Genomic DNA, 24,789 nt, shown 5'->3' on the forward strand with positions numbered 1-24,789 from the left:
CATTGAATCTGTCAGTTGCTTTGGGTAGTATGGACATTTTGATGATATTAATTCTTCCAATCCATGAACATGGTATATGCTTTTATTTTTTTGTGTGTTCCTTAATTTCTTTTTTCAGTGTTATGTAGTTTTCTGAGTACAGGTCTTTTACCTCCTTGGTTAGGTTTATTCTTAGGTACTTTCTTGTTGCTATATCAAATGGGATGTTTTTCTTCTGATTTCTGTTTCTGATATTTCATTGTTGGTGTAGCAAAGTGACTTCAATTTCTCAATATTAACTTTGTGTCCTAATGTTTTGCCAAATTCACTTACTAGGTCGAGTAGTGTTTTGGTGGAAGGTATAGGAGTTTCTATGTACACTGTGATGCCATCTGCAAACAGTGACAGTTTTACTTCCTCTTTGCCAATTTGTATGTCTTTTATTTCTTCTTTCTGATTGCTGTGGCTAGGACTTCCAATATTGTGTTGAATAGAAGTGGTGAAAGCAGACATCCTTGTCTTGTTCCTGATCTTAGTGGGAAAGCTTTTAATTTTTGCCTATTGAGTATGATGCGGGCTGCAGGTCTCTCATATATGGCCTTCATTATGTTGAGGAATGGTCCCTGTACTCCTACTTTGCTGCGTGTTTTTATCATAAAATTTAGCATTTTATCAAATGCTTTTTCCGCATCTATTGATACAATCATGTGATTTTTATTTTTTTCTTTTGTTTATGTGATGTATTATGTTTATTGATTTGTGAATGTTGTACCATCCTTGCATCATTGAGATGAATCCCCCTTGATCATGGTGTATAATCTTTTTAATGTGGTGCTGGATGCGGTTTTCGAATATTTTGTTGAGGATTTTAGTGTGTATGTTCATCAGTGATATTGGCCTGTAATTTTCTTTCTTTGTGTCTTTGTCTGGTTTGGGCATTAGGATGATGCTGGCCTCATAAAAAGTTTGGGAGCTTTCCCTTTTCTTGGATTTCTTGGAATAGTTTGTGATGGATAGGGGTTAGTTCTTCCTGAAATGTTTTGTAAAATTTTCCTGTGAACTGGTCTGGCCCAGGGCTTTTGTGTGCTGGGAGTTTTTTGATTACATCTTCAATTTTATCAGCTGTTACTGGTCTGTTCAGGCTTTCTGTTTCTTCTTCATTGAGTTTTGGAAGATTACGTCTCTAGAAATTTGTCCATTTAACCTCGGTTTTCAAATTTCTTGGCATATAGTTCTACATAGTAATTTCTTACAGTCCTTTATATTTCTGTGGTATTAGCTGTAATCTCTCCTCTTTCATTTCTGATTGTGTTTATTTGGGTCCTCTCAGTTTTTTTCTTGATGAGTCTGCTTAAAGGCTTGTCAATTTTGTTTATCTTTTCTAAAGAACCAGCTCCTGGATTTATTGATCTTTAGAATTGTACTCTCAGTCTTGATGTCCTTTAATTCTGCTCTGATCTTGGTTGTTTCCTTCCTTCTATTTGCTCTGGGCTTTGTTTTTGTTGTTTTCTAGTTTTTGTCTATGTAGGGTTAGTTTATTTATTTGAAATGTTTCTGTCTTTTTTAGGTAGGCCTGTATCATTACGAACTTCCCTCTCTGAACTGCCTTTGCTGTGTTCCATAAGTTTTTAGAGTGTTGTGAGTTCAGCTTCATTTGTTTCCAGAAACTTTTTGATTTTTTCCTTGATCCTATTCTTAACCCATTCATTGTTTCATAGCATGCTATTCAGGATCCATGAGTTTGAGTGTTTTTGAGTTTTTTCCTTGAGGTTGGTTTCCAGTTTCAGTCCCTTGTGGTCAGAGAAAATGCTTGGTATGTTTTCAATTTTCTTGAATTTGTTGAGGCTTGTTTTGTGTCCTATCATGTGGTCTGTGTTTGAAAATATTCCATGTGCATTTGAAGAGAATGTGTATTTTGCTTTTTTGGGATGAAAGGTTCTATATATATCAGTTAATCCATTTCATCTAGTGCATCGTTCAGTGCCACAGTATCCTTGTTGATATTTGTTTGGAAGATCTGTCCATTGTTGACAGCGGGGTGTTGAAATCACCTAGTGTGAGTGTGTTATTGTCTATATCTTTCTTTTTTTAATATATTTTACTTCCTGTCAATTTTTTAAAAGTATTTTTTATTTATTTATCTTTAGAGGGGAAGGGAAGGAGAGAGGGAGAGAAATATCAATGTATGGTTGCCTCACATGTGTCCCCTGTTGGAAACTGGTCTGCAATCTAGGCATGTGCCCTGACTGGGAATCGAACTGCGATCTTCTGGTTCATAGGCCCGCACTCAATCCACTGAGCTACACCAGCCAGGGCTTGTCTATATCTTTATTGAAGTTCTCCAAGATTTTCCTTGTATATTTGGGTGTTCCTGTGTTGGGCGCATGTATGTTTATAATGTTTATATCTTCCTTTTTTTTAAAAGGTTTTATTTATTTATTTATTTATTTATAGAGAGAAGGGAAGGGTGGGAGAAAGAGAGGGAGAGAAACATGAATGTGTGGTTGCCTCTCACATGGGTTTCACTGGGGACCTGGCCTGCAATCCAGGCATGTTCCCTGACTGAGAATCAAACTGGCAACCCTTTCGTTTGCAGCTTACACTCAATCTACTGAGCTATACCAGCCAGGGCTGTTTTTATCTTCTTGATGGAATCTTCCCTGGAGTATTGTAAAGTGTCCTTCTGAGTCTTTTTATGGCCTTTGTTTCAAAGTCTTTTTTGTCAGATATAAGTGTTGCTACCCTGGCTTTTTTTCCTGTTTGTTTGCTTGGAGTATTTTTTTCATCCTTTCACTTTCAGTCTGTTATAGATATTTTGTTCTGTGGTGAATCTCTTATAGGCAGCATATGTGTGGGTCATATTTTCTTATCTATTCAGCTACCCTATGTTTTTTTATTAAAGCATTTAATCCATTTACATTCAAGGTTATTATTGATAGGTACTTATTCATTGCCATTTCACTCCCTTCGTACCTGTGTTCCTCTCTCTCAGTTTTTCTTCCTCTTCTTAAAGCAGTCCCTTTAGCATATCTTGCAGTGTTAAGTTAGGTGGAAGTGTATTGTTTTAGCCTTTCTTCCTGGAAGCTCCTTATTTGGTTTTCTATTTTAAATGAGACCCTTGCTGCGTTGAGTAGTCTTGGTAGCAGGCCTTTGCTTTTTATTACTTGGAATATTTCTTGCCATTCACTTCTGGATTGTAATGTTTCTGTTGAGAAGTCAGCTGTTAGCCATACCGGGGCTCCCTTGTATGTTACTTCCTGTTCCTCTCTTGGTGCCTTTAAGATTTCTCACTTCATCTTTGAATATTTCCATTTTAATTATGATGTATCTTGCAGTGGGCCTTTTTTGGTTCCTCTTGATTGGGACCCTTTGTGTTTCCTGGACTCGTGTGGGTTTTTCTCTCATCAAATTAGGGAAGTTTTCTATCATTACTTTTTGAAACAGCTTTTCTATCCCTTGCTCTTCTTCTCCTTCTGGTATCCCTATTATTGGATATTATTACGTATCATGTTGTCCTGCGGTTCCCTTAATCCCTCTTTAGTCTTTTTGAGTATTTTTTCCTCCTGCTCTTTCTGGGAGTTTTTTTTTTTGTACCTTGTTCTCCAGTTTGCTGATTTGATCCTGTGCTTCATCTGGCTTGTTTTTGATTCCTTCTACTGTGTTCTTCAGTTCAGAAATTGTATTCTTCTTTTTCTCTTGGCCCTTGTTAATTGTTGCTATGTCCCCTTTTATGCTGATGTAGTTTGCAGTAAGTTCCTTGTAGTTTCCCTGTAGTTTTTGGTAATTGGCACTGAGCTCATTGAGGTTCCTTACCTCCATTGTTTTGAATTTGTTATCTGATAGTTGATTTGCCTCTATTTCATTCTGAGGATTCTTCCGTTTCTTTTGATTGGGGTTTGTTTCTTTGTCTTCCCATTATTTATAGCGCTCTTCTTGCTTGCTTCTGCTTCTTAAATTGATCTGTTTTGACTTTCTGACTTTTTGATGTGAACTTCTATGGTAGGAGACCTGTGAGATTCAGTGGTGCAGTCTCCTTGATCTCCTGAACTTGATGCTCTTGGGATGTCCTTTATGCCATTTATGTTGGTTCTCTGGATGTAACTGGGCTTTGATTGTTGTTGGTTCATTCTTTGGTGGGTTCTTCCCACCAGCTGGTTGACTGAGGGTCACTCTGCCCACCACATCTTGCGTGCTGTTGTGTAGGTGCTGCCAGAACAAAATCACACAGACCAGGAAACAAACCCACACCTGCAAATATTACTACCCCCTATGATCCCACTATTAACAGCAAATGGTCATGTTAATAAGGGTTTCAAGAGATTAAGACTGTTAAAAGAGAGTGGATATGAGATGAGCTACTGAAAGAAAAATGATTTTGATAGGGTAGATGGAGGAACACTAGTAAGAGTTGGAGCAGTGGTAAGAGAGAAGGTAAAATTTACTTCATGAATAAAAAAGGCAATGAAGAATGTGGAATGGAGCATGAGAAGGGAAGCGTATAGTATTAGGTTTAAACAGAAATTGAAATAATGTAAAATAAAAAAAAGTGAGAGAGGAAGAAAAAGAAGGAAAAATAGTAAATAATTAATAAAAATATAGGAGCCACATTGGAGAGAAAGATCCACTACAGTACTCTCAACAACAAATGAGCTAAAGTTAATGTAGGTGGTATGGGAATAAGGAGGAAAAAAGAAACAAAAGTCTAAGAGATGTTTAGACTAATGGATGTCATTTTGAAATAATTGATGGAGAGGGAATATTAAGTGAGGAACAAAAACCAGGCTAAGAGAGGGAAAAATTAAAATTTGGGATATAAGTAAGAAGAAAAAAGAATAAAGAAAAGGGCAGAATGAAAGAGAAATAGAAGAAAGACAAAAAAGGAAAAGAATGTGCTAAGACAGCAAAATTAAAATTTGAGATGAAAAAAAGTGTAAGCAAGGGGACCAGTAAAATTTGATATTTGAAATATAGAATTAGTGAAGCTTTACAGATAAGATTGAAAAACAATGTAACAACAACTGCCCTAACCACAACCAACTAGCAAAGATTTTTAAAGGCGGAGAGAGAATGCAGGTAATTTAAGAGTGGGGAAAAAGGGTGTGAGATGACTGTTAACAAGAATATTGGTTTTGTGTGTCTGGACTGGGAAGAAATAGCAAGGATGTGGAATTGAAACAAGTTGTAGCAAGAGAGAAAACAAAATTTGAAATGAAAATAATGCAAGGAAAGAGGAAGGTAAAATGGACTAAGAGGAGGGAAGGGCAAACTATGTGAATTGAAATACACTGTAATATAAATGTTAGTGACTTAATATGTACATACTTGCTGGACAAGAAATGAATGTTAAAAAACTATGCAGGAGCCCTGGCTGGCGTAGCTCAGTGGATTGATCACGGGCCTGTGAACCAGAGTATCGCAGTTCGATTCCCAGTCAGGGCACATGCCTGGGTTGCAGGCCAGTCCCCAGCAGGGGACTCACGGGAGGCAACCGCACATTGATGTTTCTCTCCCACTCTTTCTCCTTCCCTTCCCCTCTCTCTAAAAATAAATAAATAAAATATTTTTAAAAAATTAAAAAAAACTATGCAGGAGAGAAAATACTGCAAATCATAAAATAGATCACAGTGGCTTTTGTCTCAGTAGCCTCTCGTATTTACCACTGTTTTTTTTTCTCTGTGGATCTGACTCTGGTGATGTCAGATGTTGACCCCATCTTACTTTAGGCAGCCTGTGAAGACTTCCAGTGATTTGTCATCCCTGGCTATCTCCGTCAATTGTTTATGTGGTTACTCTGCACTCATCAGTCAGGCTTAAGCATCAAAGGGCCAGGGCAGAGACCTTCCTGGGGTCAGGCTACTGTTTCCCCCCAGGCTGCCGAAGCTCAGAGGGGAGTGGTCTGCCTGAGCATGATGGCTGCTGCATATGGTGGATGACTCAGTATCCTATCCTGGTGGCTACTCTCTCAGTTCTCTCCCCTATACTATTGTCCTTAGTCTCTCCTCAGGCATCACCAGCCCACTCTGCTGCCGCCTTTGCCAGAGCCCAGGGTAGCAGCTGGAAATGAAAATTTTTGCATTGGCCTTTTAAATGGCTCTTGCGCCTCCAGCAGTCTATCTCTGTAACCCTGCCACTTTTCACTGCTGGTTTGTTCGTGTCGTTTCTGGGCTCTGGTGCTCTAGGCTGGAAATCCTAGCTTAGGGTTTAGACCCCATTCTTCTCAAGAGGATCCAACTGGGTGCTTAATTATCTCTGTGGTGCTGCTGCCAATGGGTGCCCAGCCAGCCCTCTCGAGTCTACCACATTCCTTACCAGACAGGTTGTGCTGAAGCTGATCCCAGTTGAGCTATTTTGTCTGGAATCTTGGACAAGTTACATCACCCAAGAGCTTTCATTTCTGTAGCTGTAAAATGGGGTGTGATTGTCCCAACCACACAAAGGTTTTTATGAGAATAATAAAGTGCTTGGTGTATGTGTGGCCAGTACTTCACAAATGGTAGTCATTTTTGTCCATTTTATTCTTGACATTTGGTCCATACTAGCATGACTCAGAGTAGGGATGGGAAACATAATCTTTGGGAGGCCTCTGGCACCCTGGGCACCCTGGCTTGGAAGGAAGGTATCTGGGACCAACTAGTTTTCCATTCTCCTTGAGGGAATAGAGGTCCCATCAAGAAGGGCCAACTGGTCCCCTAGAATAGGACGTCCTTTCTAACTCTGACATTGGGACTGGACAGCGAGTGGCAGGGCCAGGGAGATATCTGTTGGCAGGAGGTGGGCCTAGCCTTGGGTATGGGTAGATGCCTCTTTGGAGTGAGCCATTGAGCTAACATTCTTTTTTTTTTTTTTTAAAAGATTTTATTTATTTATTTATCTTTAGAAGGGAAGGGAAGGAGAGAGGAAGAGAAACATCAATGTATGGTTGCCTTTCATGCATCCCCTGCTGGGAACTGGCCTGCAGGGAACTGGTCTGCAACCCAGGAATATGCCCTGACTGGGAATTGAACCGCGATCCTCTGGTTCACAGGCCTGTGCTCAATCCACTGAGCTACACCAGCCAGGGCTACATTCTTACCAGTACTATCTGTTCCTATTTTCCCCAGACCTGGTCCCCAAGGAGATTGTGGAGAAGTGGCTGGATTACCTTCGGAATGAGCTGCCAACCGTGGCTTTCAAGGCCAGCACTCAGCATCAGGTCAAAAACCTGGTAAGCTGGACCCAAGGGGCATCTAGATCCTTTCAGGGTAGTCTGGGGCCAGGGATGGGGAATCATGACTTGGACTGGGGTCTCCAGCTCTTTGGTAATTGAATTGGGCCTTCAACTTTGAGATTTTTGCTTTACTGGATGACTTAATATAGTTTCATTCTATTTCTTCCTACATTATTACTCATTAGGGAACATTTTTTTTAGATATAAGGGTAATAAAAATTGGAAAGTACAGTTAGTTATCTAATTTTAAAATACATGACTATTTGTTTTCTCTTTAAAACATCACACTACTTCCTAATTGTATCGTTAACACAAATATATTTTTACTGTAAAATATTAAAGAATACTGAAACATTGCTTGCTTCTAGGGGAGAAACTGGATGCTGGGGACACTTTTTCAATTTTGTACCAGGTGTAAAACTTATTTATTAAAAAATAAAGTAGAAAAAATAAAGACAATTATAGATAAAACTTAAATATCCTTTCAACAATACCCCTAATTCCAATCTCCTTTATTCATATATAATCAGAAGTAACCACCATTGTCAGTATGAAAGGAGCCAGATATTTTCCTGTACTTTATATATACAGGGAAGTATATATAAAGGGACAATAGTGTTTGCAGGTATAATGTGTCATCCTGCGGCTTGCTTTTTTTTTTCCTTGGAGATCTTTTTATAGAGATCTGCCTGTTGATGCTCAGTAAAATTAATTTCCCATTTTTAAAATTATAACCAGTACGTGAACACACACCCTTGCACATGTTTGTATAGGTTAGGTGTTGAGAGGTGGAGAGGCTGGATCATAGGCTTTATGCATTTTATATTTCCCTAAACACTGACAAATTGTGCCCCCAAATGGCTGTACCATTTATCTCCCTGCTAATGGGGTAGATGGATGTGTGAGGAGGCCTATTTCCCTCTGTGCTTGACAATATTTTAATTTATTTATTTTATTTAATTATTTTTCAAGTACAGTTTTCTGTCTATTACTCCCAGCTCAGCCCACCCCTCCCCATACTCCCCACCTCCCTCCCATTTCCACCCCCCTTAATTATTGTCCCTGTGTCCTTTATACTTGTTCCTCTAAATCCCTCCCCTATTTCCCCTTAAATTCCCTCCCCTCTCCCCTCTAGTTGCTGTCCCCCGTTCTCTATTTCAGTGTCTTTGTTTTTATTTTGCTTGCTTGTTTGTTTTGTTGTTTAAGCTTCCTGTTAAAGGTGAGATCATATGGTATTTGTCTTTCAACCCCTGGCTTATTTCACTCAGCATAATGCTTTCCAGTTCCATCCATGCTGTTGCAAAGGGTAGTAGCTCCTTCTTTCTCTCTGCTGCATAGAATTCCATTGTGTAAATGTACCATAATTTTTTGATCCATTCATTTACTGATGGGCACCTAGGTTGCTTCCAACTCAGTAAATTGTGCTGCTATGAACATTGGGGTGCATAGGTTCTTTGAGACTGGTGTTTTAGGGTTCTTAGGATATAATCCTAGCAATGGAATTGCTGGGTCAAAAGTGCTTGCCAGTATTTGATATCATTAAATATTTTAATCTTTGTTAATCTGGAAGACATGTCTCATTAAAATGTTTTTGACCTTTCTGATGGCAAAAATGTAAGAATCCTTTGCTATCAGGTTTCTTTTAGTTGTTTTCTACTTAAAGTTGTGTCTCATTAACCTATTTCTTATTGATGGATATTTACATTAATTTCCATTTTGCAGTGGTGTGGTGGGTGAATAAGAAAAGAGAGAGAGGGAAGGGCATGCTGGTCAGAGGAGGTGGTGTCAGGAGTAAAGAGATGGAGGCTGGAATGACCTTGCCCTTCACAGGCAGGGATGACAGGCATCCCTGTTGTGCAGATGAGGGCACCAAGGCCCTGAGAAGGAAAGCAGGATTTGCTGGGCACACACCTGTGAGAGGAGGAGTTGGAAGTCCAGTCTGGCATGTCTTGAGGCTAGGATGCCATCCTCTCCCTGATAAGGGAAGCAAGAGATGTGTGTAGGCAGAGGCAGGGACAAAGAAGGCAGTGGAAAGACAGAATTCATGGGTCTCTGAGGGCAGCAGAGAAATGGCAAGTGTCCAGAGCCTGAGTGAGAAATTTTCCACTTTGGACTGGGGAGCTCGAGGATCCCAAGCAGACCCTGAAAGTTTCTCTGAAATTTGAAAACCTGGGCTCAGACCACATCTTTCACTTGATGCCTCTTCTGTAATATCCCTCCTTTTCTAGAATCGTTGCAGTGTGCCAGTGGAGCAGGCCTCTGAGTCACTGCTGAAGAGCAAAGCGTGCTTCGGAGCTGAAAACCTCATGAGGGTTCTGGGGAACTACTGCCGCCTTGGTGAAGTGCGCACCCATATCCGTGTGGGTGTTGTGGGTAAGGCATCTGTAGGGAGGTGACAGGGCTCTTCCTCTGCAAGGGGCTTCATTGGGGGAAAGGATTCTGGGAACTTCATGTCATCTTTTTTGGGGAAGAGAGAAGCAGTTCAGGGAGGGTTTCATGCTTTTCCCCACCAAGGGAAGCATGGTAAGTTTGGAATAGGGGAATGGAGAGAGATGGAGGTAGACTATCAGGGAGAGGAAGTGAAGTCAAGAGAAAAAGACATTGGAGAGAAAGCTGGACATTGAGGAAAAAAAGGTATAGATATACATACCTGAATGGCCGTAGAAAAGGAATTTGGAAGCCAAGTGGTGAGGTTGGTGGCCAGTGGAAAGGGGAGACAGATTTAAATGACCGAGGCATGCAGAGAGATGGACATATGATCAGAAAGAAATACCAAATGGACATAGAGACAGATGCGCACAGAGTCCTGCAAGGAGAGACATAAGAGGGGCTAAAGATGCCACAGGTGTATGGTGAGGCAGATACATACACATACCCAAAGAAAGAATGAGAGACAAACATAGGGATAGAGAGACAGATTTAGAGACATACACATAGAAACAATGATGGAGACATGGAGGAACACACAGGCCTATGCACACATATAGATCCAGAAACGCAAGTGCAGACCCACATGTGTAGAGGCATGTAAACGAGCAGACCCAGAGGAGGCACCTCTAGAGACAGACAGACCGATCTAGGAACAAAACACATGCACACCAAGCCCTTCCTTCACACTCACCCCAACTGTGCTTCTTTCAAACAGAGTGAAAGAGAGACACACGTGCCCAGATATACCAGGCCCTCAGATACAGCCACACACCCAGATTCACAGAGACAAATACACAGACATGTGTATGATGAGATAGATATATATGCATAGAGAAGAGAGGGAGAGAGGAAAGAATTAAGGAGGGGGTTTGGGAGACACAGGGAGAGAGAAAGCAACAATGAAACAGGTACAGAGGAGCATACACATGAAGACAGACCAGCCCACTGACAGAATGAAGGTGAGTGGAGTTGACATGGAAAGAATTATACAGAGAGACGGAATTGGTGGGGTGAAGAGGAAAAGAGAAAGGACAGTGGCTACAACGAGAGACAGTGAGACAGACTGGCAAAGAAAGAAATGCCTTATAAACAGATGTACAGAGAAAGAGTTGTGATAGAAAGACTGAGTAGGATAGAAAATAAATGGGAAAAGTACATATTTAGAATGAGAACAAACAAGGTGCACGTGTGCACACAGACACACGGAGAGGGAGAAGGAAATGGAAATATGTATAGAAACTTGCACACACAGGCACATCTGTGAAAGAGCAGTAGATGTGTAACTTCTAGGACACAGAATTGTGATAATGTGAGACCCAGGAAGGGAGAAACAAAGACATCCACAGGTCTGGAGGTGCTCATAGATGCCCAAATAGAAAAACACTACAAGCAGACGGCTGCTCAGAGAAACAGACATCTGGAGATGAGCTCCCATCCCCACCCCACCCTGGTTAGTTACACACCAGTACAGACAATTTTCTGTTTCATGGACACTTCCCAATGTGCATCCTCTGTTGGATCCTGTCACAAAGGCTTCACACTGAGCACCTTTCCCAGGCTGGTTATAGGTGGGAGGTGTCACTCCTGGAAAGAGAGACACATTGACCCAGTGTGTTTACAAATGGAGGGGAGGGTGAAAAGGGAATGTAGGGACTTGCTCAGGGCCTGGGGTCGGAAGGCAAGAGGCCAGGCTCTGACTTTTGGCTTCCTTGTGTCCTGGTCGCTGCCCCTGCCTGTGCCTCCCACACACAGGCTGGCCCAGATATTCCTGAGGGCCCTTCCTGCACTGAGCCATCTGCCACTCTTTCGTAGGCCTTCCTAATGTTGGGAAGAGCAGCCTGATCAATAGTTTGAAGCGTAGCCGTGCTTGCAGTGTGGGAGCTGTTCCTGGGATCACCAAGTAAGCACATGCCTGCTCCCCTACTTCCACTGACTCTACCGTTCCCCCTATTCTCATGCCTTTGGCCTGTGCCCCTTTCCTTATTTTGGAGTGCCATCTGATTCTTCTCTGGACACGAGAGTCTCATTAATAGTCTGCATTTACCTGGTATACCCTAGGTGTGGTCTATGCACCCAGCTGTGTGGTCCCCTCCCTGTTAGCTCCATGAAGCCTTCTAACAGCCACGCAAGAATGGGCTGTGAATAAGCAGCTTCACTTCCTAGGTGAAGCAACTGAGGCTCAGAGAGTCAAACATTGACCCACGGTCCTGTAATTCAGTCCCTAATGGCAGGAGCTAAACTAGACTCAGTCCCGGGTCTGTAGGACCCCAGAGGCTCTGGCCCCACAGCTCTCCACTGTCATCTGTATGCTATCCACTCCTCACACCTTCTCTCAGCTGTGTGCCTGGAGCCTAGAGGATGCCAGACACATCTGGACTCATCAGTGTCCTGCATCTTCTGATACCTCTCCTGCACAGGTTCATGCAGGAGGTCCACCTGGACAAGTTCATCAGGCTGCTGGATGCACCAGGCATTGTCCCAGGACCCAATTCAGAGGTGGGCACCATTCTGCGCAACTGCATCCATGTGCAGAAGCTGGCAGACCCTGTGACCCCAGTGGAGACCATCCTGCAACGCTGCAACCTGGAGGAGGTATGCAGGGTTCTGACTTATGTCCTACCCCACAATGGTGGTCCTTTGTTCTCCTTCATGATTTCTTTTCTTCCTCTCTTCACCAGATTTCCAACTATTATGGTGTCTCTGGGTTCCAGACCACTGAGCACTTTCTGATTGCGGTGGCCCAGCGCTTGGGGAAGAGGAAGAAGGGAGGCATATACAGTCAGGAGGAGGCAGCCAAAGCAGTCCTGGCTGACTGGGTGAGGTGAGGAGGGGGTAGGAGGAGGGGTGAGGTTCCACAAAGTGGACCGAGTTGCAGCACTATGAGTCAGGGGTTAACCAATGACTCAACCTCTTGTTCAGAAGCCACTGGCTGGGTTTGGTTATTTACCCTCACTGTGTCTGACTTGGGATCTCATTCTTTCTTTGATTGGTGATTTGTTCTCTTAATGATATCACTACCGATTTCTTCCCACCTCCCAATACAGTGGGAAGATCAGCTTCTACACACTTCCACCAGCCACCCACACTCTGCCCACCCATCTTAGTGCTGAGATTGTTAAGGAGATGACTGAAGTCTTCGACATTGAGGATATAGAGCAGGCCAATGAAGATACCATGGAATGTAAGTGAGGGCGAGTGAACTGGCCTGTGCTGCACTTGGTCTTGCTCTAGTGGAGCCACACGGACCCGACAGCAAATTCTGTATATGATCTCCCCCCTTCTCTGGTGCTACTCTGGCTTTCACAAAACTGTTTAACCAGCTCTAAGCTTAATGCTTTCACCCATAGGGTGGAGAATTCTTATTTGGGTCATGGGGGTAGTTGTGAGCTCCTGGTATATAGGGAAGAAAATTAACACAGTACTGTGTACAGAGTGAGTTGTTCAGGAAATGCAAGCTGTCTCTTTCCCTGTCTCTTAGGACCTAGAGTGGACTGAGACTCTTCTCTCAAAAATCCCTTCTCATGCTTCCATAGGCCTTGCCGTAGCCACTGCATGTCTAATTCCTAGATTTTCATTTTCACCTCCATTGCTGGGTGAGGCATCTGAGTCACAGACAGGTGATATTTGCTGAATGGTGCATAGTCAGTGGCAGGCAGAGGTGACATTCAAAGCAGCTCTCCTGCCCTGTTGTTGAAGACTCTCCCAGCTCAGAGTAGCTCAGTGGTTAAAAGGATGGACCACCTGGATTCAAATCTAAGTTTTGTTTCTTGTTAGCTGTGTGATGCTACTACACAGGTTACTTCACTTCTTTCGGTCTCAATGACATAATTTGTAAAATGGGGACAATAACGTCTACCTATGGTTTAATACGTAAAAACACTTAAAACAGTGCCTGGTATGCACATATATGTTTAATTACTTTCTTCGTGAATGTTAGCTGTTACTGAGCCATGTGGCTTTCAAAAACTCTAGAAGAAAGTTTGTTTTCTCCACATACCACCATCTGCAGCCCTGGCTTATGGCTCCTCCTTCCTTCTCTACCCTCCCGAAGAAAGGTATCAGGTATCCAGTGCTCTCTGGGCCTGTCTGTGGACACTCTGGGGTAGTAGGCAAAGCCCTGGCTGGCCTGCCTTCTAGTTTCTCTGTTTTTCTTAAGGACGAGTAGTTTCCCTTTTCTGGGCCTGTAGGTGTCCTTGGATTACAAAAAAGGATAAGAGAACGAGCGTGCTTTAGAGTTTATTTCCAAGATGGCTTTGGACAAGTCAGCCTCCCTTTTTGAACCTTACTTTCCTCTTCTATTCAGGGGGTGATTGGGAGGAATTCCCACTCCCATTCTTATAATGATGCTTGGCCCTGGCTGCATGTGAGGGCAGGAGTGGCTCTGTCACTGAGAACGGACTTGGACAAAAGATAGAAGTCTGGGCAGTTGAGAAGAGGGAGAGGTTACTAGTGAGAGTTTCCTAAAGGAATTAGCCCTACTAAAGGAATTAGCCCTACTGTTGGATCTTGATGAGTGACTAGGGATTAGAGGCTCAGGGAAGGGGATGGAAAGGACGTTTAGAAGCATAGGTGAGGGTGGTGTGGGCCCAGACAATGGGCACATTTGCAGTTTGCAGGGGAGGCCACCTTCAGGCAAGGGGCTGGAGGGAGGGAGAGAGTGGCTGGCCTGGTCCTGGGGAAGGCATACCAGTGGTTGTTATTTACAGGGCAGTGTGTCAGGCGAGCACATTGCAGGCAATCCTCTGCTCTGACTCATAGCAGCCCTGTGTCATAGGGCTTGTGGCATTCTCATTTTCCAGATGAGGAAGCAGGCTCCAAAACCAGCTCCCAGCAGGTGATTGCCCTACTGTAAAACCCATTCTTTTAATCCTTTGTCCTGCGGCCTCCCTCCCCACTCCCCTGGGCAGTGTCCACATATCCTTTCCACTGAGGCCTGACCAGGAGGCTAGCAGCAGGGCAGAGCCAGGGCCCTGACAGTGGTGTTGGTTGTGTTAAAGGTTTGGCCAATGGAGAATCTGATGAGCTATTGGGTGACGTGGATCCGCTCGAAATGGAGATCAAGGGGCTCCATTCTCCGATGATGAAAATAGCAGATGCTTTGGAAAATAAAACCACCGTCTGTAAGGTACTTGTCCCCTTTCTTCATGGCAACCCTCTCCTCTATTTAGGGCTCTGCAAAATGGTCTCTCCCTTCTGTCTGGCTCCTACAAGGTCTGCCGATAACGGTGGGGAGATGAGCGTTGTTCACTTGTTCCCTGTGGGCTCCCTGGGCATCTGGTGCATCCTTTGCTAAATAGTGGCAGGTCCAAGGAGGAGGCATGCTCTCTCAAGCAGCTTTCCTAGCCTGGTTCTAGCCCAGAGAACAGGTGTGCCTGTCCAGCCACCTAGTCGTTTAGGTGGCAAATCTGGGTATCCCTGATTTTTTCTTCCCTCAAGCTAGTATCTCGGATCTCACACACAGTTGGTCACCAAGTCTCATGGCTTATTCCTCTCAAATTTCTTGAAGCTGTCAGCTTCTGTCTGTCTCTACCATTCCTATAACCCAAGCCTAAACTTCCAGTCCTTTCTCACCTGGACATAGGTCCCATGGTTTCTTGTGTCCCAATCTGACCATGTCACCTCCCTTGTCATGGCTTCCCCTCCCCTGTTAACTGCTCTTAGCACTTACTGGACCAAGTCAGTGTGCTGTGCTCTGACTCCTGGAAGCTTTTTCAGCCTCTTCTTCTGCTGGTTTCCCCATCTCTGCCCTTTGTGAGGTCACACTTTAGGGTGTTTCAGACACACATATCTTCATTGTGTTGGGAGACACACAGGCTAGGGGTGGGGGCAGAAGTTGGGAGAACATGGATCTAAGGAGCCTAATGTCTACTACTTGTGGGTCAGGGAAGCCTCTTGAAAGCTGAGGAATTCTCTGAGGGAGGGTGTGGCAGCAGTCCATGGATAGGGGCTCAGCCTTTGCTCATGCCATGGCCCAAAAGGGTGAAACTGGGGGGGGTTGGGGAAATTACTAGTGCTGTTGGGTGGCTGGAGTGGGGTGGGGACAGGGAAAGATGAATCCAGAGTCAAATCACACAAGGTCTTGAGTTTGACTTTTTAAACCATGGGTAATAGGAAACCCTTGAAAGTTAGTTATTTTCTTATGGGTCAAGGAGTTGTATTTTTTCCATTTTGTTTATTTGAAGTATTTTTTCTTATTTATTTTTTGACTAGGTAATACACGTACATAATAGAAAATTTAAAAGGTACTAAAGGGTGTAGAGTGACAAGTAAGTGTCTCTCCTGTTTCTGTCTCCCAGCTCCTCTGCCCCCTCCTTGGAAGCAGTCTATATTAGTGGACTTGAGTGTCCTTCTAGAGCTACTTCATCTTTATACACACACATATATGCACACATACACACATAATAGCAGATACAGAGATCTATTGTAATTCAAATAGTAGCATGCTATTCACATTCTGCAATTTGTATTTTTCACTTATGAATGCATTTCGTAGATTGTCCCACATGATTACTTAAAGAGGTGTCCTTCATTTTTTATGGCTACATAAGAAATTCCTAAGAATTTCTTGAATTTCTTAAGCAACATGGTCAGGTTTGTTTGTTAGGAGAATTACTCTGGCAGCTGGGGTAAAAATCAGGTAAGAAAAAAAGGGGTCAGGTGGAGGCCGGGAGTGTAGGAAGGAAACTGACATCTGCATTCGCTAAGGGATGATGAAGCTTCACTTCTGGTCAAGATGGCAGTGTAGGCAGACATGGCTTGCCTCTTTGAACAACCACATCAGAACTACAACTAAAATATAGAACAACCATCACTCAGAACCATCAGAAATCAAGTTGAATGGAAGTCTGATAACTACGGAATTAAAGAAACCACATCCATCTAGACTGGTAGGAGGGGCATAAGTGTAGAATGAGCTGCCACAACCACGTGGATAAAAATTGGGGAGGGATATCTCGGAAGTGAGGAGCCCCAGCCCCATAGCAGGCTCCCCAGCTGAGCGTTCCAGTGCCACGAACATTAGTCCCCACAGCTTCTGGCTGCAAAAACCAGTGAGGATTGAGTTGGTGGAAGAAACTTCTGGACTCCCAAGCAGTTCCTCTTAAAGAACCCACACATGGACTCACCTACTCAGACTCACTCCCTCTGAGCTCCAGCACCAGGGTAGCAGATTGAAAGGCACCAGTGACACACAGGGATAAACTGAAGTGTCTGGCATCAAGGTAAGGAGAGGCCATTTTCCCTTTTCTAAGCCCTACCCCCACAGACCCGGCAAGCTAGTGCCATGTCTGAGACTCCATCAACCTGGCTGACACTGTTTAACCTGCCTTGGAGATCCCCAGACTTCATCCCACCCAACTTATGGGCCCACCTCAGGTGCTTTTTCATAAGAATGGCTGGTCTTGGCTTATGCTTCACAACTTCCTAAATCCTTTCAAACAAGCAACAGCTGGCTTCAGTGAGCCTGAGGCTCGAACTAGCAGTAGTCAGTCTAGATTCAGAGCTTAGCTTCACCTGGGAATTTCCAGGCCCACCATGTGTAGCAGCCATCTCAGACTGCTTTACAGCTCAGGCAGGGTGGCCCCGGGCAAAACACAGGCTGGGAATGACCTTGGCCTGTAACACCTGGGAAACCCCAGGGCCAGTGCACCCACTGGACAGCTACAGACCATGTTGGAGCACCACCACCCTGCCCCTGTACAGCTGATCCTTCTTGGAGGGCAGAGGTTGGTGGTCAGTGGTCACAGCCAGTCCTTGCAGCTGACTGGCCTGAGTAAGTCCCATTGATCTGCCAACAGCAACCAAGCTACAACTACAAGAGGAGGTAGTACTCAGCCCATACGAAGGGTGCACCTTGAGTACCCAGCTTTGGTGATAGGGAGGCTGTGCCACTGGCCCCTAAAGGACACCTACTGCATTAGGCCACACTACCAAGACATGGAGTCAAAGCAACTCTACCTAATTCATAGAAACACAGGGGTGCTGCCAAAATGAGACAAAGAAACATGGCCCAAATGAAAGAATAGATCAGAACTCTAGAAAAAGAACTAAATGAAATAGAGGTAAACAGTCTATCAGATGCACAGTTTAAAACTGGTTATGAGGATGCTCAAGGAACTTAGTGAGGACTTCAACAGCATAAAGAAGACCCAGTCAGAAACGAAGGATACACTGATTGAAATAAAGAACAATTTACAGGGAAACATCAGTAGAATGGTTGAAGCCAAGAATGAAATCAATGATTTAGAGCATAAGGCAGCAAAAAGCAACTAATCAGAACAAGAAGAAAAGAGAATGTTCTGGGACGACTTGAAGAGGTCCAACATTCACATCATAGGAGTGCCAGAAGGAGAAGAGAAAGCCAGAAATTGGAAATCTACTTGAAAAAATAATGAAAGAAAACTTCCCTAATTTGGTGAAGGAATTGTCATGCAAGTCCACGAAGCACAAAGAGTCCCAAACACGATGTATCCAAAGAGGCCCGCTCCAAGACACATCATAATTAAAATGTCAGAGGTTAAAGATAAAGAGAGAATCTTAAAAGCAGCAAGGGAAAAGAAATTAGCTACCTTTTACAGGGGAGTTCCCATAAGACTGTCAGCTGATTGCTCAAAAGGAACTTTGCAGGCTAGAAGGGATTGGCAAGAAATATTCCAAGTCATGAAAAGCAGGGACCTATAAGCCAAGATTGCTCTACCCAGCAAAGCTATCATCTAGAATTGAAAGGCAGATAAGGAGCTTCCCAGACAAGAAAAAAACTAAAGGAGTTCATTATCACTGAACCATTATTATACGAAATGTTAAAAGGGACTTATTTAAGAAAAAGAAGATCAAAGCTATGAACAATAAAATGGCAAAAAGTACAGATTTATCAACAGTTGAATCTAAAAAAGCAAACAATAACAGAGGTAGAATCATGGATATGGAGAGTGTTTTGATGGTTGTCAGACAAGAGGAGTGTGTGGGGGAATGGGTGAAGAGGTGTGGGGATTAAGAAGTACAAATAGGCAGTTACAGAATAGCCATGGTGATGTAAAGTACAGTATAGGAAATGGAGTAGCCAAAGAACTTACACACTTGACCCATGGACATGAACAGTGGGGGGGGGGAGATTTCCTGAGGGAGTGGAGGTTGCTGGGTAGAGGGAAGCTAAGGGGAGGAAGTGGGGACAACTGTAATAGCATAATCAGTAAAATATAATAAATTAAAAAATAAAGATAAGGTTCAAAAAAAAAAGATGATGAAGCCTACACTGGGGCAGTGGCAGGATTTTCAGCCATTCCCATCCTCACTTTGTTTCAAAGGTTTCCGTGGTTCTTATAGGAAAATCAGTGTAAAGTTGTATGTTTAAGGGCATCCCCTGATAATATTTCTCACTGATCCCATAAGCCCCAGAACAAGTAATTTTTCCTCAGGGACCTATAGTGGTTTCCCACTGTATACAAAAAATAGTAATATGTGTGTGTACATGTATACATATGCATATTTTGTGTGTGTGTGTGTGTGTACACACCTGTGCTTAGAGTGGTACATGACACATAGAGAAATTTTTGTTACTAGCTTTTAGTACACATATGTACCTTCAGTTCCAGAAAAACAGACACCTTTTTGGGTGCCCAGGTATGCTCTGTGCTTTTTCAATGTTTAGTCAGGAGTGACTTTCCTATCAGTAGAAGTATGTTGACCACCACCATTCCCTCAACCTCTGCCTCTTACACTGTGTCTCTTTGGTTGGCTCTTACTTACTCTGACTTGTACTATTGTTGGTTGTATCCTTTTTGGCCTGGTTTCTTGAAGATGAGACTGCATATGACTCATTTCTCCAGTATGTCCCTGCACACAGCTGGGCACAGAATAGGTATCAGAAGACATTTGTTAGATTGACTAAGACCTTGAAGGGTCACTTGAGCAAAGAGTCATTATAATATCAATTGTCACTGATCAAGTAACTCCACTTTTTCATTTTCTTTTTTTATATCTGTACACATTTTAACAGTTTTGGTTAACCAGTTTTTAAAAGGTATGGCATAGCACAATAATATACTTTATCTGATTCTCCCAAAAGCCAAATTTCTAAACAAGACAATTGTATGAAATTAAATAAGCTTATTATGATTAAGTAAGTTTTGAAAAAAGTCTCACCATGCAAAACCAGACTTTAACTTAGTTATTACATTTAGCCACAAATATTTTATCCTGCCATTCGTGCCACTTGGTGAATTGATGATGTCTCCTTGAGAATCACTGATTGATTTTATTGTCAGACACAGGCTAACCTTCAAAAATAACAGTACTCACATGAGAGTGGATCGTCCTCCCTTTTACACATTAGCCTCTGCTCAGTAGAATAAATCCTTCCTCAGCCCACACCACAGCCAGAGGGTGTGCAAAGCATGGTTCTGAATTCCCGTAGTGGTCATCTGGCTGTGTGCTGCTCCATGGCCAGGCTACCCTTGGTGTGGCTGGGAGAGGAGGCCTACTTTGGTATATGCAAGTTCTCCCCACAGGAGAATTTCAAGAAATGTGCCCAATTAAAGAAAATGTGGGAGGGTAACACCTTTTCATTTTCTTTTGTGAAAGCCATGCAAGCTCCCCATTATCCACCCCCTTTGACAGATGATCAGAATGTGGCTAAGGGTTAACTAAGCATCTGCTAGTCTATGGTGGAGCTAGAGTTGGAACTAAGTTCTGCATGGTTCCAGTCTCCCTGTTCTTATCCAAACCTGTTCCTACCTCTTCTGCAGATGTCTTTGGGGGCCCAGACCTCACCGCTCTTCTCTCACCAGACTGGAGAGGTCACTGAGTATTGCACTAGTTCGAACCGTCATCAGAAGGGGTGGGCTAAGCGCAATGTGGACAACTGCCCCAGGAACATCTGCCCAGTGGACCGCCGCCCAATGATACAGAAGATCATGGAGACGGACCCCCTGCAGCAGGGCCAGGCTCTGGCATTCGCCCTGAAAAATAAGAAGAAGATGCAGAAGCGTACAGGTGGGTTTACCAGACAACACCCCTGTGCTCCCAAAAGGGCCCACCTTGGGCCTTGATTATGGGCTCCTGAGTGAGCATCTCCATGTATCCAGTCCTAGGCAGGGGTTAGGGGGCAGGGATGGGTTAGGAGGCTCACCTGTGGGCCTCCTAATTCATCCCTGGTTCTCAAACTTGAGGTTATATTAGAACTGCCAGAGGACTTGTTAAAAGACAGATTTCTGGGAACCACCTCCAGAATTTCTAGTCGACTGGGTTAGCCATGGAGAGTGAAAATTTGTGATTCTAACTGCTTTCTAGGTGATGCTTTTGTGTTGTTACTCCTCTGGGGACTACAGTTGGAGAACACTGGCCTAGTTTGTGATAACCACCTGTTATTTATCAGCTGCTTCCTATGTAATGGGAAGCTTATAGGCCATGTATAATGTTTACTTTAGCAACAGGCAATATACTCAAAATCCAAAATGTAGAAAAGGAAAAGCAGTAAAATGTCTTTCTCCTTCTAATCCCTTAGTCATCCAGGCTATCCTCCCAGTGGTAACTGTTATTTCCTTGTATCTCATTCCTGAGATAAGTACACAGGCAAACATCTATATATTCTTTTTTTTAAGGCTTTATTCTTTTTTAAAATATATTTTATTAATTATGCCATTACAGTTCTATTTCCCCCCTTCATTCCCTTCCACCTTGCACACCCCCTCCCCGACCATTCCCCCCCTTTAGTTTATGACCATGTGTCTCAAGTTCTTTAGATTCTGTATTTCCCATATTATTCTTGCCGCCCCATCTATTTTCTACCTACCATCTATGCTACTTATTTTCTGTACCTTCTCCCCCTTCTCCTTCTCCCACTTCCCTGTTGCTAACCCTCCATGTGATCTTCATTTCTGTGGTTCTGCTCCTGATCTAGCTGTCCTCTTAGTTTGCTTTTGTTTTAGGTGTGGTTGTTAATAACTGTGAGTTTGCTGTCCTTTCACTGTTCATCTTTTTTCTCTTCTTTTTCTTAGGTAAGTCCCTTTAACATTTCATATAATAAGGGCTTGGTGATGATGAACTCCTTGAATTTGGTCTTATCTGAGAAGCACTTTATCTGTCCTTCCATTCTAAATGAAAGCTTTTTTGGATAGAGTCATCTTGGATGTAGGTCTTTTTGCCTTACATGACTTGGAATACTTCTTTCCAGCCCCTTCTTGCCTGTAAGATCTCTTTTGAGAAATCCGCTGACAGTCTTATGGGAACTCCTTTGTAGGTGACTGTCCCCTTAGCTCTTGCTGCTTCTAGGATTCTCTTCTTCATTTTAATCTTGGGTAATGTAATGATGATGTACCTTGGTGTGTTCCTTCTTGGGTCCAACTTCTTTGGGATTCTCTGAGCATCCTGGACTTCCTGGAAGTCTATTTCCTTTGCCAGATTGGGGAAGTTCCTCTTTATTATTTGTTCAAATAAGTTTTCCACTCATGGCTGTTCCTCTTCCCCTTCTGGTACCCCTATAATTCGGATGTAGGAACATTTAAAGATGTCCTGAAGGTTCCTAAGCCTCTCCTCATTTTTTTGAATTCTCGTTTCTTCATCCTTTTCTGTTTGGTCATTTTTTTCCTCCTTCTGGTCCACTCCTTTGATTTGAGTCCCAGTTTCCTTTCCATTACTATTGGTTTTCTGTGCATTTCCATTCATTTCAATTAGTTTAGCCTCCATATGTTCCTCTAATTTGTGACTAAAATCAACCAGTTCTGTGAGGATCCTGATCACCAGTGTTTTGAACTGTGCATCTGAAAGTTTGGCTATTTCTTCATCACTTAGATTTATTGGCTCTGGGGCTCTGAGTTGTTCTTGAGCCATGTTTGGATTCGTTGGTGCCTGTTACGTATGAGGAGCGAAGCCTTAGTTGTTCACCAGGGCGGGGCCACCCAGGTCTCTGGTTTGTGATGCTGTATGTGGGGGCAGGGTCAGAGAGGGACAATGGCGGTTCTCTCTGCCGCTTTCCGCCTCTGGGGCCTGTGTGGTCTGTCTCACCACAGCTTGCTCCTTCACTGGTTTATCTGCATGCAAATGTGTGACCATGGTCCGCCCTTAGTGGGTCTGCCTGCTACTCCACACCTGGGATCTGCCCACCGATGCTGGCGTACCTGGGTCTTGCGCCTGGGTTGGTCCAGTGGATCTTTCCTGCCTGACCCTGCTCTGCTGCTGGCTCTGCCCCTCTTACTGGTTTGGCCGAAGAGTTCGTTGTTGTCAGACTTGCATGTAGTTCATTTTTCTGTTGTTTGGCTGCGTTTATGTTGCTAAAACTTTGTTGTTTTTAAACTTGGTTGTGTGAGAAGGCACAGTGCTTCCACCTATGCCTCCATCTTGGCGGAAGTCCTATTCACTCCCTTTTTTAAAACTTGAAATAGTTATTGAGAATCAATTAGGGGGCAGTCATTGAATTAAATGCTATAGATATGATTCAGCCCAACTCCTGATTCAAAACTTATTTGGAATATAAGCAACTACAGATATGATGTAATTACAAATCAGTGTCTCAACTATAAACAGTGTGCAGGGCTCTATGAGAAAAGTTGGGACTGACTCAGTCATGGAGGTTCAAGAAGGCTCCGTCGTGGAAGGACACATAACCAGCATTCCTAAAGAAAGGGGTCTGGAATGTGTCTGTTTCAGAGTCCTATAACACAGGACCAGCTAGGAGTGTGCTGCTTCTCCCTCATAAATTAAGAGTAATAAACATAAGCTCCTATATATTCTTTATTCTCTTTTTCTATACAAGTGCTGGTCTGCTGAACATACAGTTTGCCACATCATTTTACATTTTATATATATAAAATGTATATATATATGTATGTATATATATGTATATGTATATATGTATATATATATACATATACATACATATGTGTGTGTGTGTGTGTATATGAGAGATATTTCCATGTCAATTCACATGGAAATTTCCTCCTTCATTTTAGTGGTGGTTTGTTGTGTGGCTGACCCATTTATGTCTTCGTGCTCTACTAATCTTCACTACCTCAGTGCAAAAGTCTAACTCACATTTGATAACTGAGGAAATGGTGCCCTACAGACATTAAGTGATACACTCAGGGTACAACAACTAGTATTTAATGGAGCCAAAATGAAAACCTAGGATTGATGGGCCCCATAAATCCTGTTTTTTGAACCAGGTTGTGTTTCTAACCATTCACTCTTGGCTTGGTTCTACACTGAGGCCTGGAAATTAATAGCCCTGGAACTCCTGGTATTATTGGGGAATGGGGAGGAAAACAATAAAACAGACATTGACAAAACAGAGTGATCACCATGAAGACCCTGAAAGCACAGTGAAGTAGCCTAACCCAGTCGAGATTGTAGTGGGGTAGGGGTGAGCAGAGAAGGCTTTCCTGAGGACCAGTAGAGTGTGGCTGGAGGATGGGAAGTGAGAATTCAGGCTCAAAGTCCCTACTGTCCCTTTGCTCTGAGAGCCTTGAAGGTAATGACAGAATGCTAGTAAGTTCAGCTCAGTAAAAAGAAATTGTTTTGATGCTAGAAGGGGATAGAGATACTTGGAATCCAGTGAGTCTGACATTCTAAGGTAGAATCCGTGTTGGGGTGATCATTTCACACTTAGATAAATGGATCTTCCTGAGAGGTTGAGCTGTGGCTGCTAGCAGCCCACCATTTTTGTTTAATGTTGGGGGTAAGTGAGCCAGTTTGGGAGTTTCGTGCAGCTCCTGTAGGACTCCTGTTGACAAGCCAGCTACCAAGTGACTGTCCACCTTTCTCCATCTGCAGATAAACTTGCCAGTAAGCTGTCTGATTCCATGATGTCTGCCCTCGACCTCTCGGGCAATGCTGATGACAGTGCTGATGACTGATTGGCTGATCTCATCCCTGTACTCTCCACCTGCCAGTTCCAGTGGGATGGGGGAATACAGATGAAATAAAGTGGTGTGCTTTTCCCTGAAGCACCTGTATATTAAAAGAATCCCTCCACCACACCTCCTCTGACACTGTTCCCTCCATGCTCCAGGGGAAAGAGTCCCAAGTAGCTGGAACTGGCCAACCCAATACCCTTTATTTAATTCTCACTGTGTTTTACAAGAGAAATAAAAGCAATGAATTATAACAGACCTGATGCCAGCAATTTATCCTCCACCCTATAGGTTGGGCTGGTTGGGGGTCTGGCCCCTTACCAAATCCTC

The 24,789-nt window shown here is 43.3% G+C and overlaps 1 protein-coding gene across 2 annotated transcripts in view; it reads left to right on the forward strand.

The window, feature by feature from the left end:
- GNL3L (G protein nucleolar 3 like) overlaps window positions 1–24,717 on the forward strand; it is a 52,974-nt gene extending 28,257 nt beyond the window's left edge. For both annotated transcript variants that reach the window (XM_037153721.2, XM_037153722.2), the window contains exons 8-16: window positions 7,080–7,183; window positions 9,415–9,559; window positions 11,429–11,516; window positions 12,034–12,208; window positions 12,295–12,437; window positions 12,661–12,797; window positions 14,614–14,741; window positions 20,359–20,605; window positions 24,380–24,717. In XM_037153721.2, coding sequence (XP_037009616.2) covers window positions 7,080–7,183; window positions 9,415–9,559; window positions 11,429–11,516; window positions 12,034–12,208; window positions 12,295–12,437; window positions 12,661–12,797; window positions 14,614–14,741; window positions 20,359–20,605; window positions 24,380–24,462 — 1,250 coding nt within the window. In that variant the 3' untranslated portion in view covers window positions 24,463–24,717. The remainder of the gene's footprint in view (window positions 1–7,079; window positions 7,184–9,414; window positions 9,560–11,428; window positions 11,517–12,033; window positions 12,209–12,294; window positions 12,438–12,660; window positions 12,798–14,613; window positions 14,742–20,358; window positions 20,606–24,379) is intronic.
- Window positions 24,718–24,789: the final 72 nt, after the last annotated feature.

The sequence above is a fragment of the Artibeus jamaicensis genome, unplaced genomic scaffold (assembly GCF_021234435.1).
Source record: "Artibeus jamaicensis isolate MK-2021 breed Jamaican fruit bat unplaced genomic scaffold, CSHL_Jam_final contig_1410, whole genome shotgun sequence".
NCBI classification, from domain to species: Eukaryota; Metazoa; Chordata; class Mammalia; order Chiroptera; family Phyllostomidae; genus Artibeus; species Artibeus jamaicensis.